The sequence below is a fragment of the Panthera onca genome, chromosome B2 (genome assembly GCF_046562875.1).
Source record: "Panthera onca isolate mPanOnc1 chromosome B2, mPanOnc1 haplotype 2, whole genome shotgun sequence".
Taxonomy (NCBI): Eukaryota; Metazoa; Chordata; class Mammalia; order Carnivora; family Felidae; genus Panthera; species Panthera onca.
Window position 1 is genome coordinate 50,136,979 of NC_138343.1, and position 18,947 is coordinate 50,155,925.

At 41.8% G+C, this 18,947-nt stretch overlaps 1 protein-coding gene and 1 pseudogene across 4 annotated transcripts in view; both read right to left on the reverse strand.

The window, feature by feature from the left end:
- Positions 1 to 18,740, reverse strand: part of LOC132667192 (glutathione S-transferase A4-like) — a 37,931-nt gene extending 19,191 nt beyond the window's left edge. For all 4 annotated transcript variants that reach the window (XM_078447004.2, XM_078447003.1, XM_060615736.2 and 1 more), the window contains exons 1-5: positions 18,636 to 18,740; positions 9,377 to 9,483; positions 7,637 to 7,688; positions 4,938 to 5,070; positions 2,663 to 2,804 (exon numbers count right to left, since the gene is read on the reverse strand). In XM_078447004.2, coding sequence (XP_078303130.1) covers positions 2,663 to 2,804; positions 4,938 to 5,070; positions 7,637 to 7,688; positions 9,377 to 9,463 — 414 coding nt within the window. In that variant the 5' untranslated portion in view covers positions 9,464 to 9,483; positions 18,636 to 18,740. The remainder of the gene's footprint in view (positions 1 to 2,662; positions 2,805 to 4,937; positions 5,071 to 7,636; positions 7,689 to 9,376; positions 9,484 to 18,635) is intronic.
- On the reverse strand, positions 10,964 to 11,064 carry LOC132668095 (U6 spliceosomal RNA; annotated as a pseudogene).
- Positions 18,741 to 18,947: the final 207 nt, after the last annotated feature.

The window sequence follows — 18,947 nt, forward strand, 5'->3', positions numbered from 1 at the left end:
AAAGATACTGAAAATATGAGAGAGAGGTTAAGAGACATGTAATATAGAAGGAAGCTCCAACCTAAGTCTAAGAGGAGCCCAGAAGGACAGAACAGAGAGAATAGGGAGGAAGCCATTTTCCCTATTATTTGGTGGAGGATTTTCCAGAATCTTTTCAAAAAGAAGGACATTCTTGTTAACTAACTTGGATTTAAGTAAAATTAAAAAATTAAAAAAAAAAAAAAGAGGGAGATTCTTCAGACCGAAAAAAAAAAAAAAGGGAGGAATCAAAGATTGCTGGGACCATGTCAAAAACCAGAAGCAAACTTGACCAAGCTACCACTGTCCAAAAGATAAGACACTTGAGCTTCTATAATCACTTCCATAATTACTGAAACTAACGTAACATTGTGTGTCAACTATACTCAAATTTACTTTATTTATGTATTTTTAAAAATTTATTTATTGAGAGAGAGCGCGCATGTGGGCATGCATGTGCACATGTGCATGCATGGGGGAGGGGCAGAGAGAGGACAGAGGGAATCCCAAGCAAGCTGCCAGCTGTCAGCACAGAGCCTGATATGGGGCTCAATCCCATGAACCACAAGGTCATGACCTGAGCTGAAACCAAGAGTCGGATGCTTAACTGACTGAGCCACTCAGGCACCCCATACTCAAAAAAAAAAATAAAAGAAAGAAAAAAAAGAAAAGAAGAAGAGCTCTAACATTAATCAAAGCACAGCCAATGTTCAAATTCATGGCAATAAACAGTATCATCATGTTATTTAAAGAACAAAAACAAGAAGGAAAAAACCAATAAACTCATTAGTCCCCTTTGAAGATGCTAGGTAACTAACTCATTTTGAAAAGCAGTGAACACTGAGCAAGAATCAAGGATTTATCCTCCTTTCCTAACATAAACCACACCCCAAAGTAACTAAATATATTATGACGGGGAAGATTCATTTTATAGAAAGTATTCCAGCTAATAAATGAAGAGGGGTTAACAGATTTGGGTGTCAGTATTTTGCATTCACCAATAAATCAGTGGGTCTAGGCATTAATCATCAGTCACATTTAGTTGTAAGAAGAGGGAAAACCAGATAATGTCTGCTTCCTAATGACCTTCACAACATCACCTATGACAGTCTGGCCAAAATAATCACACCTGGACACGATTAGGCTTCTAATTCTAACTTCCAATTGACAGGAATTTTAGAGAATAAAGGAGTATGCTGCATTTAGTAAAATCCAGGCTTTGGGAAATTTGACAAGATAAATACAAGAGGAATAGAAGGGGAGAAAAAGGGGAGCCCGAGTGGCTCAGTCAGTTGAGTGTCCAATTCAACTTGATTTTGGCTCAGGTCATGACATCATGGTTCATGAGATCCAGCCCCAAGTTGGGTTCTGTGATGACAGCAGGCAGCCTGCCTGGGATTCTCTTTGTCTCTGCCCCCCTCCCTTGTGCACTCTCTCTCTCAAAATAAATAAATATTTAAAAAATAGAAAAAAAGAGGAAGGGACCTTATAGATTAAAAGAAGCTTAAAAATGTAATTGACTAATGACAGAGAATGAATTTGAGGATTTTTTTGTTTGTTTTCGGGGTTATTTTTTTTTTAATTGAAATACAGTTGACACACAATGTTACATTAGTTTCAGATAAACTTGAGTCTGATCCTGATTTGAACAAATACATTATTTTAAGTGTTTTGAGGAGTACTGGGTTAGGCCACACAGATTTCAAAATCTGTAGTATGATAATGTCCATTTAACATTATAACTCAAGTAATCACACTAGTTTTTTTGTTTTTGTTTTTTTTTTTACATGAAAGGCATTTCAACAACACTGTACATTGTTCCAGATAAAGAGGAGCTTGCTTGTCTAGTTCTGAGGTACTGGCAGAATCCTTCATTGCGGTTTAATCAGTAATAAATCATTCTTTCCCCAAGACTAAGACTGAGGAGAAATACCACAGAATTCTTCTGTCTGACAAGCCTTTATTTATGGAACCCTATGCATACATGGTACCTTACAGATGTATTTCAAGGACATTCCTAATGATTCACTCCAAAATGACTTCGGAAAAGTTGTAACTTTAAGAGACCTTATCTTTTTACTGAGGCATGATTACCCACCAGAATTACACGTAAAGAAACATCTGACAGGAAATTTAAGGTGAAGATGCCTTGGGCTGATGGCTTCTTAAAAATTCAGAACAGAAACGCTGTACCTTTCATTGCATTTGGCTTATTCCCATTCAGTTTTGTTAGAGGTTCCATAATTACGTAACCCTTATTAAAGTTTTGCTCCAGGTGCAGTAAAGCTCTACCACAGCTTCTGTCTTTTTAACATTTTTAACAGATATTCACGCCTGAAATAGTCTTCTTAGCAACAGGAAGTAAGTCCGGAATGCCTGCATCCTGCAAGTGCAGGTGGGAACTTGCCTTGCCCGCGCTCGGCTTCCCAGTTCTCGTCCGCCCCGCCCCCAGTTGCCCTCTGGCGTGGGAAGGGGTACCGGCAGGCCTCTTGATAATGCCAGCCCCGCCCCCTACTCCACTAGCAGGACCTGCGCGCGCAGCCGTCGCGAAGGGCGACCCTGCCTCTCGCGAGAGCACCCTGGCACGTCTGGCCCGCCAGCATAAGGCCTCAGTGAGGTCCAAAGTGGATTGCTCCTCCCCTACCTTTTCAAAGGCGGGGAAGTAACGGGTCTTAGCTTTCTTCACGATTAAAGTAAGATTCTCCTCTTTTTCCTCAGGGGGTTTGAACGCAGCCAGCGCGGTCATTATCATGAGGTCCAGGGTGCCGTCAGCGTACATGTTGATCCTGACAAAACAGCGTGTTGACTCTTATTCCGACGCGACCCTTTCAGTATGGGATTCCCTAATTCGCCACAGTGGTGGCGCAGATCAATATTGGGGCAAATTACTTTTCATGCCCCCTCCCTTAAGATTCCATGCTCAGGAATGATTTCTGCCAACAGAGCCATCCTAGTGACCAGGGTATACTAGCGTCTCTGGAAATGTTTACTGAGTGAAGGGATGTGTGAAAAAAATTAGTAAGTGCCTCTAAGTTGGTATCTGCCATAAATAAATAGATTATTGTGGTTTTAAAAACCCAACTGAATGAAGTTTACCGGAAATGCGAAACTATTAGCACCAGAACCTCTTCAGTTGTTTAGGAAAGATGCATAATTTAGCAGGTCTTCCCCTGACCTGGCAACTGAGAAGGAAACGTTTGCTTTCCTAGTCAGATCAGACAAATACCTTGATTCATTCTCTAAAATTTTCCCTTGCATTGACAAACGCAAAAAAAAAAAAAAAAAAAAAAAAAAAAAAAAAAAGGTTAAAAAAACAACAAAAAAACTAAGAATGGTAGATATATGACCATTATTTATTAGACTATTGGTGCAGTTATGCTGTGCAAGTTCTCTCTACAACCAGTATGCAAACATTAAGAGTTGTGTGTCTGTGTATCCCCCACTATATGCTAACTGCCCAACAGATTTGGTTCAGTGATCATCTCTATTTTCAACATATATAAAAGCATAATTTACTTTGTTGTCCTATCTGAATTACAAATCGTTTTTCTTACATGTTCGATTGTCATCTAGCCTGTCACCTTTAATTGTAAAAAACAAACACATGCATCAAAACAGTGAGAAACGGATTGCTTTTGCACAGTATTACTCATTTACATTGTTACAAAAGGATGCTTTTCATACACTGTTTGAAATTGCTTGTCTTCCCATAAACCTTTGGGACTGCAAGTTAGGATGACTAAATTTATTTTAAAGGTGGATCTAAAGAAGAGTTGGGTGCGCTGCTTCTGGTTATGGACTTTTTCATTCCTATGTTATACTCTCTCTCCTTCTTCTGAACAATTGAACTTAGGCCTTTGTCCTACCATGTCTTCTCTGTATATGTATGGACCACCCCATAGTGTTCATGCTTGTGGGGATAAGATTTCAAGGACCACTGAAATGGCCCTTTGACCCCAAATACAGATAAAACCTTTATAGTTATAAGTCTTTGTTTTGTCTGTAGTTTACTTATCTCATGTGAAGCTGAACTATGTATTCCTGGGAGTAATAATCCAGCCATCCTCAGCCAAGCCTAGCACACAGTGCCCAGCATGGAGTAGATGCTTGTGGTATATATGTGCAAAACAATGGACACAAAACTTCACCGTTCAGTAATTGTGATAAAACTTGACAGTCCCTTCCATCATTAGTTGTGGTCTGTTTTCTGGAATGACTTCATGACTTGCTTTGACAAATAGAATGAGGTGGAACTGATGACCAGTTCTGAGCCTAGAACTTAAGAAGCTTTGTACGCTTTTACTCTCTGTTAGAACCCTCCCTAGCTGCTCCAAGAACAAGCTTGGCATGAGAGAATGAGAGACACATGGCCCATTTACCCCTCAGTGGACAGTCAGCACCCTAAACCAGAGCCCCCTGACTGCCTACTGGTTGACTACAGACATAATGAGTAAGTCCAGCCAAGAGGAGTCAAGCCTGGCCCAGATATGCCAATGCCCACGTGACATATAGACTGGTGATGAAGAATAAATGCCTACTGATTTAAGTCACTGTGGTATGTTTTACAACAGTATCTGTGGTAATAGATCATTGATACAATGCTCAGTGTTTGCTGAATCAGTCATTTCCACCTTACATAGAATGAAGTTTACTAGGTCATTTTATGAGAACCTATTCTGTGAGGAGTGGGGAGAGGATACGAATGTTGAATGCAGACCACCATGAGTAGTAAAAGGGGAAACCTGGAGTATTCAGAGTTATGCACAGCACATGTGGGTATAGCAAGAGCATCTCCCCTTTGTTCCCCTTGCCTTCTCCTCCTAGCCCAGGCAGAAAGTCTACATCTGAACTGAATTTCAGCTGGTGCAAAACTACAGAGCTTGGATAAGAGTCAAGTACAGACATGAACACTGTGGTACCTGACTGTCTCCTTCAGGTCCTTCCCATACAAGTCGTACTTGGCAGCAAGGTAGCTGAGGATAGCTCTAGTCTGTGTCAGCACCATTCCATCAATTTCAACCATAGGCACTTGGCCAAATAGCAGGCGTCCATCTATGGATTGAGCAAAGAGAGGTTAGGGTACTCTCCTTCCATGGTTGTGGTAAGCCTTCAGGAGGGTCCCTTCTAATTTTGTTGAGTAGTTTTTAGTTTTCATCCAAAGTGGTGAGCTAACGATGCCAGTTGTTGAGGAAATTCCTACCATTTGCTTTATGGAAAATCTGAGACTCGCTTGATGGTTTCATGCATTTTTGTGCATTGGTTAATCACGACTATTTAAGACACTATACATTTACTATGACTGTATTATAATATAAATACTATGAAAATCATCTCAGGGAGATGGGTTGTTAAAAATACTCACCCACTCCCCAGATAATTCTGATTCAGGGCTGGAGGCTGGGAGCCTGAATTCTTTGAAAAGCACATCAGGTATCACTCCAGGTCTACACAGCAGCAGGACAGATGTGACAACAAGAACCCAGGAATACTGGGTCCAAATGCCAGCTTTAGCCCTCCCCAGCCATGTGTCTTTAAGCAAATGACTTACCTGAGCTTCAGCTTCCTTTTCTCTAAAACAGTAATAATACCTATCAAGCAGGATTTTTGAAAAGATTAAATGAGATAGCTTTAAAAAAGCACTGAATACTGTCAATAATCAGTGTTCAGTAAAATTAAATTTTCTTCATTGTGAGTGACTGCCTATAAAAGTAGTGCATTTAAAGGTGTACTATAATTAGTACTCTTTTCATAGGATAGGGTCTTGAAGAAATACATAGCCTTTAAATTTCCTTTACTACCTGCACATTGCTGAGAATAAGGAACTTTATCTAGAATAGGAACCAGACTTCACTAGTGCATTGGCAAAGACCATAATGAATTTCCCTAGTTTCCAATATTGTTGCTGCTTGCTTTAATGAGAGACAGTAGAAGATGGTGGAGAGAAAACCACCACAGGAACTTTTCAGGGAGCCAGTGTCCCTATTTAGTTGGATGATTCAGGCAAATCTCTGTCTTCCCTAAACCTATTTTCTGATCTGTAGCAGTATTGTCTTGCCCATTGTAGGGTTTCCTTGAGCAGGAATAAAATCATGCTTGTGACCATGCCTTGGAAATATTAGTACAATTATTAATGGAGAGACTGAAAAATCTCCACTTCCTAAAGATAGTGCTACATTTGTCTAACACTGAATGATCATCCAAACTGGTCTCTGTGCTACTGCTTTTAAGGATGCAGAAGTCCATTAAAAATGATCCATGCTTCTAGGAACTGATGATCTTCTTCAGAAGGATTTTTAAAAATCTAGGATCAACAGTGCAGGGAAGGATCTTTGCAATCATTTAGTTCATTCATATTATAGACTATGGCACTATGGAGGCCAAGAGGGCAAACGTGACTTGCTCACACTCATAGGAGACAGCTAAACCAACAGAAGTAGGTCTCCCGACTCTCTGCCGAGGGCCCTCTCTGCGGTCCTTTTCTGCCTCTTATTCACTAATAATAGTAATGCCCAGGAGGGTGTCAGAAGCACAAGAGTAGCATCACAGACTCAGAGAGGAATGGAAGATCTCCTAGGCTGTTAGGGAGGACTTCCTGCCAGAATGATCATGGAAGAGTTTCTGAAGATACATTTCATTTACTTATTCAATACATATGTATTTACTCCCTACTACGTACCAGTGACTGGCCTTGTTTGGGGTGGAGTAGGGCAGAAATAACGAGGAAGAGGAGGTTCAGGGATTTATTAAAGTTTCTGGACAAGAACTGGGGAGGGGTTAGCTGGCCTTCCCCATTTAATGAGATCTACTGGCATCCTGCATCTGTGACCACAGAGATTATTTTTATTTTATGGTAAGGAGAAAGGACGCAGAGAAGTTAAAGGCCTTCTGCAGTCATACAGTTTGTAAATGGTAGGTCTGCTGATTACTAGTTGAACATTTTTTCAAAAAATAATTTGTGTTCATTTCATGACTTTATCAGCAATAATGGGAACATCCAGGTTTCCTTAGATAAGGAAAATAACTTTGTGGCGGTTAGAAGTTTAAGAAGCTCTGTGAAAGTACTAGTCTTTTGTCTTGGTGTGAGAGACTTTTCTAGGGCATTGTAAGGATGAAGGACTTCTTCCAAATGTAATCAAATTTTGATCTTTTCTGTAGTCTTGGTTCTATAATTGTAACCTGATAAAAAATGGTGTCTGTTAACCTGCTGAAACCATTAAGAGGAAGTGGATATGAGCCATGAGAACTAAAGAATATCTTTGGTCAAATTCCTCTTCCCTTTTACTCCCTCCCCTTCAACCCACTGGATCAGTATTTAAGAATTCTAAAAGGATTCTTTAGTGGGGTGGGGAGTATTGAACCAATTAGCTCAGTTAGCCATGCTATCATATCTAATTGAGGTCAGGGTCATAGTCTACTTGATAAGCTTTTATGAAGTCTAAGGAGAAATGCAGATGATAAATTTAGCTCTATGACAGGGATACAGTGAGCATTCAATCAGTGTTAGCAGTCCTTGTCCTCATAGTTGTCACTGTAGAGTTTTGTGTTCCTGTATTGAAATGAATATTTCCAGAAACAATTTTTTTTCTAGTAATATAGCATTGGATAAATCTAGGCTCACCCTTCTGCAACTTCTCATATTGTTCTGTTGTTTCAATAAATTCTTCTTCAAACTAGATAAAAGAAACATTGTTATAACTTTAATGTCCTCAGAGAGAGAGAGAGAGAGAGAGAGAGAGAGAGAAATGTTCACAGTATAAAATGTCCAATGGCTTCCTGAATGAAAATTTTATTTTTATTTACTTTTTTTAAGATTTTATTTTTTTAAAAAAATTTAATGTTTATTTATTTTTGAGAGAGAGACAGAGCATGAGCAGGGGAGGGGCAGAAGGAGGGAGATACAGGGTCTGAAGCAGGCTCTAGGCTTTGAACTGTCGGCACAGAGCCCAATGCAGGGCTCAAACTCACGAATTGTGAGATCATGACCTGAGCTGAAGTCGGATGCTTAACCGACTGAGCCACCCAGGCACCCCAAGATTTCACTTTTAAGTAGGGGTGCCTGGATGCCTCAGGTCGTGATCTCACAGTTCATGTGTTGGAGCTCCAAGTCAGGCTTTGCACTGACAGCTCAGCCTTTGGCTCCCTCTTTCTCTGCCCCTCCTCTGCTTGTGGTAGTGCGCTCTCTCTCTCTCTCTCTCTCTCAAATAAATAAACAACAACAGCAACAAAGATTTTATTTTTTAGTATTCTCTACACCCAATGTGGGGCTCGAACTTACAACCCCAAGATCAAGAGTCAGAAGCTCCACTGACTAAGCCAGCCAGGTGCCCCCAGAATGAAAATTTTAAAAGGAACCACAAAGTTACCAATTTAGACACAGCTGAAAATTCTGCCAGCATGTGTGTGTGTAGAGGGCACGGGACTGGCATCCCTTTAGGGGTTTTGTCTACTTAACAGGATATCTCCAGCCCCGTTCATATTATTTCCTTTTCTTCACATTAGCTCTTTTTTCTCTCCAAATTCTTGTCCTTTTCTCTAACTTCCCCCAATAATTTCCCTTCTCCTATTCCTCTCTTTCCCTTCTTCTCTCTCTTCTGTGCCATTCTCCCTCTGTATCAGGTCAAATTAAATTTCTCTTCGATACTTGTACATTCAATGAAAGGGATCTGAAGATTATTACTCAGGTGGGGTTATCATTTACTGATGGAATCTCTGAAGCTTCAGCGGGAAAGAGGGACTTTTTGTCCCTAAGACTTGAGATGGGGGTAGGATAAAGTGAACAAAACAAAGAAGGTCATACGTGAGTCCTTGTTTTAAAGAAGATGGCATTCAAAGAGGGAAAAGGAAGTCTACACCTGCATGAAACCAAACAGTTTCAAAGCACTTGTGAAAATCTATGGAAAAGTCAGTGGTTAAGGAATTCAGAATTAAGGACAGATCCAAGTGGGGCAGACTTTTCTGGGCTCAAGAGGAGACCAGATTGCAGCTGGAGGTAAGGTTTCAGTGGGTAGCCATGGGTAGAACATGGTGCCAGGCCAAAGCTGGAAAGACCCCAGGAAATCAGTTCGTTCCAGTGAAAACAATGATGCAGATGTGGGTCTCCTCTCTCTCCTTTGTCTTATGAGTCATCATGATCTCTCTGCCCCTACAAAGTTTCCAGAACACCTCCCTACACTTCCACCCTCCCAACCCTGCTTAAACAGAGGACTATGATCCCTCCCTCACCTCTTACAAAGGAAGACAGATGGAAAGGGAAAAAGTGGATCCATCTCTAAAGACCAACCTGAATTATGAAGTGGGGAAGAGGACCACTCCAGCCCACCCAAATTACCCTCCTTCCTTTTCCCAGGAAGGAACCAACCTCCACTCCAGCTGCAGCCAGCAGCCAGCGGATCGACTCCATCCTGCCTCTGCCACGAAAGTAGCAGAGCTTGGGCTTGGTTGTCATGACTCCTGGCTCAGGGTTTTCTGAAGGGCAAAATAAGAAAAGCAAGAAAACAATGGTCATAGAAGCAGGATTGTGGTTACCTCCAAGGAGGAGATGAGGGTTGTGATGGCGGGGGGTGAATGAGGGTGAGTCTGGAATGCTATTAATATTCTGTTTCTTTTTTTTTTAATTTTTGTAATGCTTATTTGTTTTTGAGAGAGAGAGAGAGAGAGAGAGCAGGGGAGGGGCAGAGAGAGAGGGAGACAGAATCTGAAACAGGCTCCAGGCTCTGAGCTGTCAGCACAGAGCCCGATGCAGGGCTCGAACTCACGAATTGTGAGATCATGACCTGAGCCAAAGTTGGACACTTAACCGACTGAACCACCCAGGTGCCCCAATATTCTGTTTCTTAAACAGAATTAATAATCGGTCTTTATAATTAGTCTTTAAACCGCACATAAATGCACTCTCCTGTATGTATGCTCTATCTCACAATTTAAGAAAAAAGAACAAACTATACTTATCAAAGTATCAAGGTATCCATAGATTTGAGAGACTGTCTCTGGTATTTTGAGAAAGGATCCAGGTGTTAATATGATGGTTTCATGAACAACCTTGCAAAAGAAAATCTTTTCTAACAGTGGCAAGGAGCTGGGCCGTTTTGGACTGAGATGTTCTTTGGGAGTTGGGCCACTCTTTCATTTCTGTCACAAGGCTTTTCTGAGTGTTGGGACAGGCACAGATGTACACCTAGTCAGGACCAGGATTCTAGTCCTTGCGTGACCACCAGGGAGCCGGGCAACCTTAGGCCCAGTTCAGTAGGTCTGTCCACCTGCATGTCCTCATCCGTAACTGGGAAGGATTACACTAGGTGACCTGCAGCCTTTTCAAGAAAAGTATTGTGATAACGCAGGCATATGTGATAGCACTTTCTACCTCACTGCTGCAAGGGCCACAGTGGCTATTATGCTAGTGACCTCTGCCTGTCGCACAGGATTATTGAACGTGCTTTGAGAATGTTAACACTCTATACCAACTCAGAGAACTGCCTGGTCTCCTTCTCCCACATCTGCCTCTCTGACCCCATAGGTAACAATGCATGCTCCAAGGAAACAACAAAAAAAGCCAAACTACTGGCACAGTGCTCATGGTGCTGTGGCTGGGAGGGTGCTCAGATGACCTGGACAGAGAGACTGACCTCAGCTTCCCAAGGCAGCCCTCACCATAGTCCTCTGCCCACCAACCCCCAGACTGCCAAATAGCATGTCCTAGCCAGGATTCCACTCAAGGACGCTGCCTGTGCTAAGAAAATTCACAAGAAAGTAAAAAAAATCAGAACATCAGTAGCTCGGTTCATGATGAAGAATTTGGCTGTTAATACCCTATATCCTATGACAACAAAGTCACTCAGGTTCACAAAATCTTGCAGGTGTTTTGAGGCCGTGTTGCCCTCAATCATTCTATTTTCCTCTACGTTGGATTTACAGTTTAACTCTTGGAAAAGCTGAATCCCTTTCTTTTTGTAATATGGAACGTTTCACAAATTTGCATGTCATGCTTGCACAGGGACCATGCTGATCCCTGTATTCTTCCAATTTTAGCGTATGTGCTGCCAAAGCCACACCAATTCTTTTCTTGTTGTGGTCTTGTCACCTCTTGGGCACTGCCCATGTTGGGTTGCTTTTAAGACTCATTTCTTTTAAGTTGCCTCTTTAGCTATTGAGTATTGAAAGTGTCAGGAGCTTCCTAAAAACCTACTTATTTATTGTCTTGGGAAACACAATGATTAAAAAGGCACCCGAATTCCCTGATTAGAGAAACATGTTTGGGTCTAGTAACTTACTACTAACACAACTTAGAATGAGCCTTACAACAAAATCAGCGTGGAAAGAATATGGCAAGAGGGAGAAGGGAAATGGTGCCTTTTTGTTTAACCTCTTCCCAGTGAGATAGCTCTTGAATTCTCTGGTCTCCTACAGGTCCCACGTAGGATGGTTAAGGAGCCAATGCAAGTGCTGTTGGAAGTCAGAAAGAGGAGGCATAGCAGTTCACCAGCATGCTAAAGACACGGCAGGACACACATGCCCAGTGGGTGTCAGCACTAGAGTAATTCACACCCACATGGGCCATTTTTCAGGTATTGACCAGATGTCAGGAAGGCAGCAAAGCAAACAAACAACAACAATATTAACAACAGCAAACCCTGGGTGACCGACAAATGATTCAAGCCCTCTGAGAACCCCTTCCAAGTATCTGTCCGTCCTGCTGCCTTCAGACAAAAATAAAGCAACACTGGTGAAGTTAAATATCAGTGTCTAGCTTGGGGAGCTTCCTCTTTCCACTCTGCTTAGTGCATGGAGCTCTAACCAGTTTGACCCCTCTATACCTGCTCTGAGAGATGGAGATGAGGCTGTGAATCTAGCTGTGGCTGGTCTCAGGTTAATTCCTGTCATTTCATCTCCTTGAAACCTTCAACGAGTCCAAATTCTGTTTGAAATAAATCTTATGGTGAAAGAATATGGGACATAGGAACTCCTGCTAACACCTTTTTTTTTTTTTAAGTTTATTTATTTTGAGAGAGAGACAACACAAGTCAGGGAAGGTCAGAGAGAGAGAGAGAGAGAGAGAGAACGAGAGAGAGAAACTCCCAAGCAGGCTCCCCACTGTCAGTGTGGAGCCCAACACAGGGCTTGAACTCACAAAAGCATGAGATCATGACCTGAGCCAAAACCAAGAGTCAGACACTTAACCGACTGAGCCACCCAGATGCCCCAGCTAACACCCTTTTATAGTGATTCTGTCCTACCCCCCACATCCCTACCCTCCACCCCTCTACCCCCAGTTAGACAAGGCTGAAAGTTATCCTTTGATTTAGACCTTGGATCCAGAAAAGGTCATCTCTGGTAGCCTCCAAAAGCTGTTTCTCAACAATGGTCACTTAAAATGTTGGCTGGATGGTCTTTCTTCTGATTATTCTCTTAGTTACTTGAAATCTACAGAGATTAAAATTCTGGCCCCAGATTGCCCATGAGAGACAGATCCTAACACAACTACTGAGTGTCATAATGTGGAGGCTCCAGACATTGTATTTGTTCCAGAGACCCAGTCAAGAGTCAGAGTAAGATTACTGGTACTGTGCCTGGTACCAGTAATGGTGAAATCTCTCAGATGAAAAGAGGGACAGCAAAATGTACTCCTAAAATGATCAAGAAAAGGCAAGCTTCTTGGTGGCATGGGCAGAATCAACACTCAAAGAGATGCAGGCATATGAGCCTTTGGAAGTGCTGGAATGAAACAAGGGAGCCAGCAACATCAGGTGCCCAGGAGTCTAGGTGCCAGGGATGGAATGTGGTGTTTTCTGCTGGGAGGGGCATTGTCAATGGGTAAGAAGGGAAAGCTGTGCTCCTTAGGGTATATAATCAAGAATATGGATTAATAGCCACCCTTGGGGCACCTAGCTGGCTCAGTCAGTTGAGCATCCGACTCTTGATTTTGACCCAAGTCATGATCCCAGATGAGCCCTGAGTCGGGCTCCAGACTCCTCAAAGAGCCTGCTTAAGATTCTCTACCTCTAAAAAACGAAAGAAAGAAAGAAAGAAAGAAAGAAAGAAAGAAAGAAAGAAAGAAAAGCCACCTTAGCTTCACAGAGAGTGAACACTGAAAAAGTTGAGGGCTCAGATGTGGATCTAGTACCATTCATTTACATCCCATTCTGCCAGGCATGGTACCCAACTATGTCCAGTCCTCAAAACAGAGATGATGCGTGTGTGTTACTATCCCCATCTTTCAAAGCAAGGTGCTCTTGGCTGCAGAGTCACAAGTCCTCACTAATGTTGTACAACTTTTTTCCACCCCTGTAAGCCTCAGTCTCCTAATCCTTAGAATGGGTATGGTGGTTGTACTACTCACTTCAGAGGGCTATTGCAAGGATCGAGGACAAAATAATGGATAGAATACATACTACAGTATCTGGTCCATAAACAGAGTCCTCTGTGCTTCTTTAAATGAATTACAAACAGATTTAATGTTTTCTTAGAGCTTCTAATGCTGATTGGCTTCTCTATTAGTTTTATTTGTGATCTATAAGTTTTTGTTGCAAATGATACTGATATTTTGTAAAAGGGAGCTAAGACAAGACTTTTGTAAATTTGACTCAATATTGCAATATAAGACATTTTAAAAGCAAATTAGGATGTGACTTTTGCCTTCATTTTTTGATTGTGAGCATCACTGGAGCTTTTTCATGGTTTGCTGCTGTATGGAAGAGAATTTGGGGATTTTATGTGATGCCCTTGTGCCCATCACTTTCCCCCACTTCACTTCTGCCAGGCTCTTACTCATTCTCAAGGCACGTGGGAGATTGAAGGATGAATCTTTGGAATCCAGAGTTGAATTACAAGGGACAGGCTCACTCCCCTCCCTGCCACCACCTCCAAACCTTCCCTGTTGTTCAAGGGAGCCCTAAAAGCCCAGGGTTACAATGGAGACCCCACCTCTGAAAAACAGGACTGTAGCCTGCAACCCTCCCTTTCCAGTCCAAAAGAAGGAAACTTTTTCCACTAGTTATTAATAACCAGGCACTCAAATGATAACCCGTTACCACTTCTTGTAAAAATCTTGATGTTTGTGCACTCCATGAACAGCTGGTTCTGGCCAACCAGCCACCATGCCTCACCTCTCAGCCTCAGTTCTGGTGTTCTAAAGTGGGCTCTTGGGTCCAGTCCCTATCCCCAACCCTTCCCAGGAACAGCTGTTTCTTCTGGAAGAGTTGAGTACAGGGAAAGAGCCCAATACTGCTTACAATCCCACCCCAGCCAAGAACCAACTTCTCCCCCTAGATTCTGCACTGCAAAACTCTAACAAGGTGGCAAACTCTTGGAAGGCAGGGGTCAGGGTGTCTTCCTTCCATCTCCTAGAGAACCAACCCAGTACTATCCCAGACACATGGCGGTTGTACAGAATATAGGTATTACCTCAGTGTGCCACTCTGAGATGCCAGTTTCTAAACTCGCCAAAATGTCTGTTTGATCTTTCATTCTTTCAACATCACACATTTATTGAGCTCCTATTATGAATACAGTACTAGGTAAAGTACTCCAAGCATACAAAGATAAATAAGATATAGTTCCTGCAATCAAAAACCTTACAAACCAAGGGCGCCTGGGTGGCTCCGTCAGTTAAGCGTCTGACTCTTGGTTTTGGCTCAGGTCATGATCTCACAGTTCATGGGTTCAAACCCTGCCTTGGGCTCCACGCTGACAGTGCAGAGCCTGCTTGGGATTCTCATTCTCTCTCTCTCTCTCTCTCTCTCTCTCTCTCTCTCTCTGCCCCTCCCCTGATTGCACTCCCTCTCTCTCTCTAAATAAAAAAATAAACTGAAAAAAAAAAAAGAAAAAAAAAAACCCTTACAAATCTGATACCTAGTGATGGAAACATCCAGACTATCAAGTTGTAAGAAGTAAATAGTGTTTAAAAAAATACAATATGGTATTATAAGAATTGGACAGAGCCGTACAGAATGAGCATATAAATATAAGTTTTTCTGAGCCCTGCCCCTTCCAGTCCCATGACATTATAGGTTAAGGGCCTAAACCAAGTCTTTTAATCCTTTTCCTTTGACCTCTAATGAATTTCGACAAAGATTAGAATAAGCCACAGCTTGGTAATATAGAAGACCAAGTTTGTTTGTGCTTCAAGAAATAAACTCAATTATTCTCATTGTTAAAAAAAAGTAAAAGTACATTGTCAAATCTGAAAGGAACAGGTGCAATGGAAATATTTGTGCCTTTCATGCGAAATAAAGGGAACAAAGGAGCAGTGTGTTCTGGATTTCACCCAAAATGCAGACATTCTGCAAACATGGCTGCTGGAAGACCCAGAACCCAAGGTGTTGAACTCACCATAAACTCAAACCTCTTCAAGTCTGCTTTTTGTGCCGCTAATATTGACCAACATGTATGTCCTTAATTAAACAAACCTGGTGCACCAGCTAAGATTCCCAAACAGGACTTATTACATTGGGAACTGAGGGCCACCTTTTCGGGCTCGCAAACTTCACCTGTGAGATGAGCTGTTGGATGCACTCCCCCCACTCAGAGCCCCGGGGGCCCATGCCTAAGACGGGGTCAGCAGAAGACAGTAATGGGATGACATCACAACATTTGCATAGTCAGAGTGTGGACCTGGGTAAAAAATATGCCCCAAATCTTTTAGAAAATGTGGAAGAACTCATATCTGAGTTATGCCCTGGGTACCAATAAAAGCAAAGACCTAAGTTCAAATTTTAGCTCTGTTTCTCACTTAAGCAAGTTTAACCTCTCTGAGCCTCAGTTTCCTCATTTGTACAATAAGACAAATAGTTCCTAATTCACGTGGGTAGTTAATGAGAGGGGAATGAGATAATGTGTGCAAATTGCTGAACATAGTAAGGACTCAAAAAATGACGTGCACACATGCATGCACACACACACATAGGCACATACACATTCCCTATCTCCAGATTGTAGTAACATTCACATGCGAGAAAAGAAGTCAAATTTGCTTCTGAAAGAAGGCATTCTCCACAAGTGGGATTTTGGACTGGCAGCATCAGCTTCACCTGGGAGCTTGTTAGAAATGTAGACTCTAAATTCCTGGGTCAAAGCTACTGAATCAGAGTCTATGTTTTTCATAAGAGACCTAGACAATTCAGTTGTATATCAAAATGAACTTTGAGGGGCGCCTGGGTGGCTCAGTTGGTTAAGTGTCCGACTTCGGCTCAGGTCATGATCTCACAATCACTGAGTTCAAGCCCAGTGCTGGGCTCTGTGCTGACAGCTCAGAGTCTGGAGCCTGTGTCTCCCTCTCTCTCTCTGCCCCGCCCCCGCTCACACCCTGTCTCTGTCTCAAAAATAAATAAACATTAAAAAAAAATTTTTTTTAATGAACTTTGAGAAGCCAGGTCTGGAGTGAACACCCAACACAACTGCATCTGGGGCTCCATGTGTGGCCCTGGGTCATTCTTTTCAGGAACTGTCGTACAGACATAAATTACAGATACTTAAAAAGTAGGGTGAGCAAATGGTGAAGTGCTGGAGTGGCATGTGGCTAAGAATTGAGAAAAAGAAGGGCAAAGGGAGTTTGGGATAATTGTAAGTGAATTTCCCATGCTAAATAAATTTTTATTGACCCCCTTTGAAGAGATATAATGCTTCTTCCATCCCCAAGTTTAACCGAGCACCAGATGTGTAGCTTTCCTCCAATCCTGGGGGAGGTCTGGAAGAAATGTCTGAACTATCAAACGGGGAGTTGGCTTAGAATTTGATAATCTCCTTCATTTCTTTCAGTTTTAACAGTCTTTCTGATCTTATTTTTCTTCACTTGTCTTCATTCTTTGCCCTACACTCCTCTAACCGTCGAACACATGCCTTGAGAAAACAGGCAATCTTTTTGAGGTGAAATTCTACTGACAATGTTAACAGCCATTCTGGATAACTGGGGCAAAACAGCACACGATTTTCTCAGTTATTTGAACAGTTAGGCAAAAGGCAGGCTTTTATTGAATTTTCAGGATAATGAAAATTTTAAGGGGTTAATTTAAGAAGCTGCCAATTTTAGCAGATGTTTTGGGCCAGAATTCAAGATGTTGATGCTAAATCTATTATTAATGGAAATATCCATAACATTTATTTTGGCTTCTCCAGTGCATCAGAATGGCCTATCTTCATTGTAACCAGTAGATCCAAATGTATCATTGAGACAAAAACAAAACAAAACAAAATAAACCCAAATCTCTCCCACATAACCCTGTATTCACCCACAGAACTTAAATTTGCTAGACTGGAAAGATGTAGCATCAATTTAGCCTTAAGTTGACAATGTTTCAGACAAAGAATATGTTAAAGTTGGAAAACAGCAATAATAACAGCATAACCAAGACTTTCAGCGTAGCTTTAAAGTATAGTTAAATATAGGCTTAAAGTTACAATCCATTTGTAATTGAGTAGGAATTATTTCTCTTCTATTTTCCTAACATGACATATTAGAAAAATATTTAATTAGTTGATTTGACACGTTGGTTGAATTTGACATGTTATCAAAAGGTAAGCCTCTTACATGGAATTAGCCCCTCCGAAAAACAGCTCAAGTATTTCTCTGACATTTTTAATACACGAACCGCCAAACCACATTCCTGGGTAGGGTGGGGGTGGGAGTTACTTCTGTAACAGGGTGGTTAGGGAGGTAGCTCTATTCCAACCTCACATGCTAAGCAGTTTCTCCAAAGAGCCCTGTATTTCAGCAATATATATTTCCTAAATATTTCAGAAACTGTATTTCCTTTCCATTAGGGTGTAATGGGCCTAATGGATTGGTTCATGTTGCCAAAACTAACAAGAGGTCGACTTACACCCCCCAGGTTTATAAATTTATCTTGGTGAAATACATACCTGAGCCAAGGAAGAGACATTCAGCTGCCCAGGTGATTCAGGCTGTTGAAGGAATGAACAAAGTAGGCCACCACCTGGCCTATTGCTGTTTAAAGATCTGGGCAAGACCTAGAAAAACTGTGTCAGGGTTGACTAGAGACAGACACCTGTTTTTCAACTTAGCACAGACCCTCAGGGATGCAGGACCTCGGAGGAAGACCCCCGTGTCAGACTGGATGATTATATCTTCCAAGCCTACATAGACACCTAGATGGAGGAGATTTACTCTGTTAGCCACCATGGCACAGAGTGGGGGGCACCTGTGTTCTTTTCAACTGTGTACAAAAGTAGGAGATTTGCCTGAGGGGCAAAGAAGCAATGGCTTAAAAATTGGTAAATGTTTCAATTCTACTTAAGTGTGTTATTTCCACCAATCAACTGAAATACCACTTGACTCTTACATACTTATTTTTTAAATTACATTTAATGTGCAGTATGGGCTTGGGGGGGGGGGGCATTTCAATGTGTGATATGTATGTCATACATAGGCAATGAAAGTCTCCAAAAGGCCTGTCTAGATGAAAATTTGCTATCTCTTTTCCATGTACAGATCTACTCTGCATAAAAAATGTTCCTTTTATTTGATATAGGCAAGTTTAAAATCCTAGGCATTAAATTAACCACAAAGTTAAAACAATTGCTGACTGTAAGCTGCAAATTTGGCCACAAAATAGAACTATCCAGCCAAACCCAAGAACATCATATAAGAAATTCACCACTATCCTTACCTCTTCGTGGCTCTTGTCTTGGAGTGTTGCAGGAAGTTCAAGTGAGGGTTTATGACCCTTTCCTTTCCCACTGAATGCTCCACCCAACTCAAGGGATTAGCCAACGAGCATTCCAGTTTGTACACACCTCTGGGGCTTCACTTTACATCCATTGTTTGTGTATTTGAGAGCGCATCAGGTTGCCCAAGTAAGAAGAAAGATTCCACTGGTGCATTGAACAAATATTTACTGAGTACCGCTCTGTGCCCGTCAGTGGTTTAGGCCTGGAGTCTACAGTGGCAGGCATGATAACCCCAATTCCTGCACTCGTGG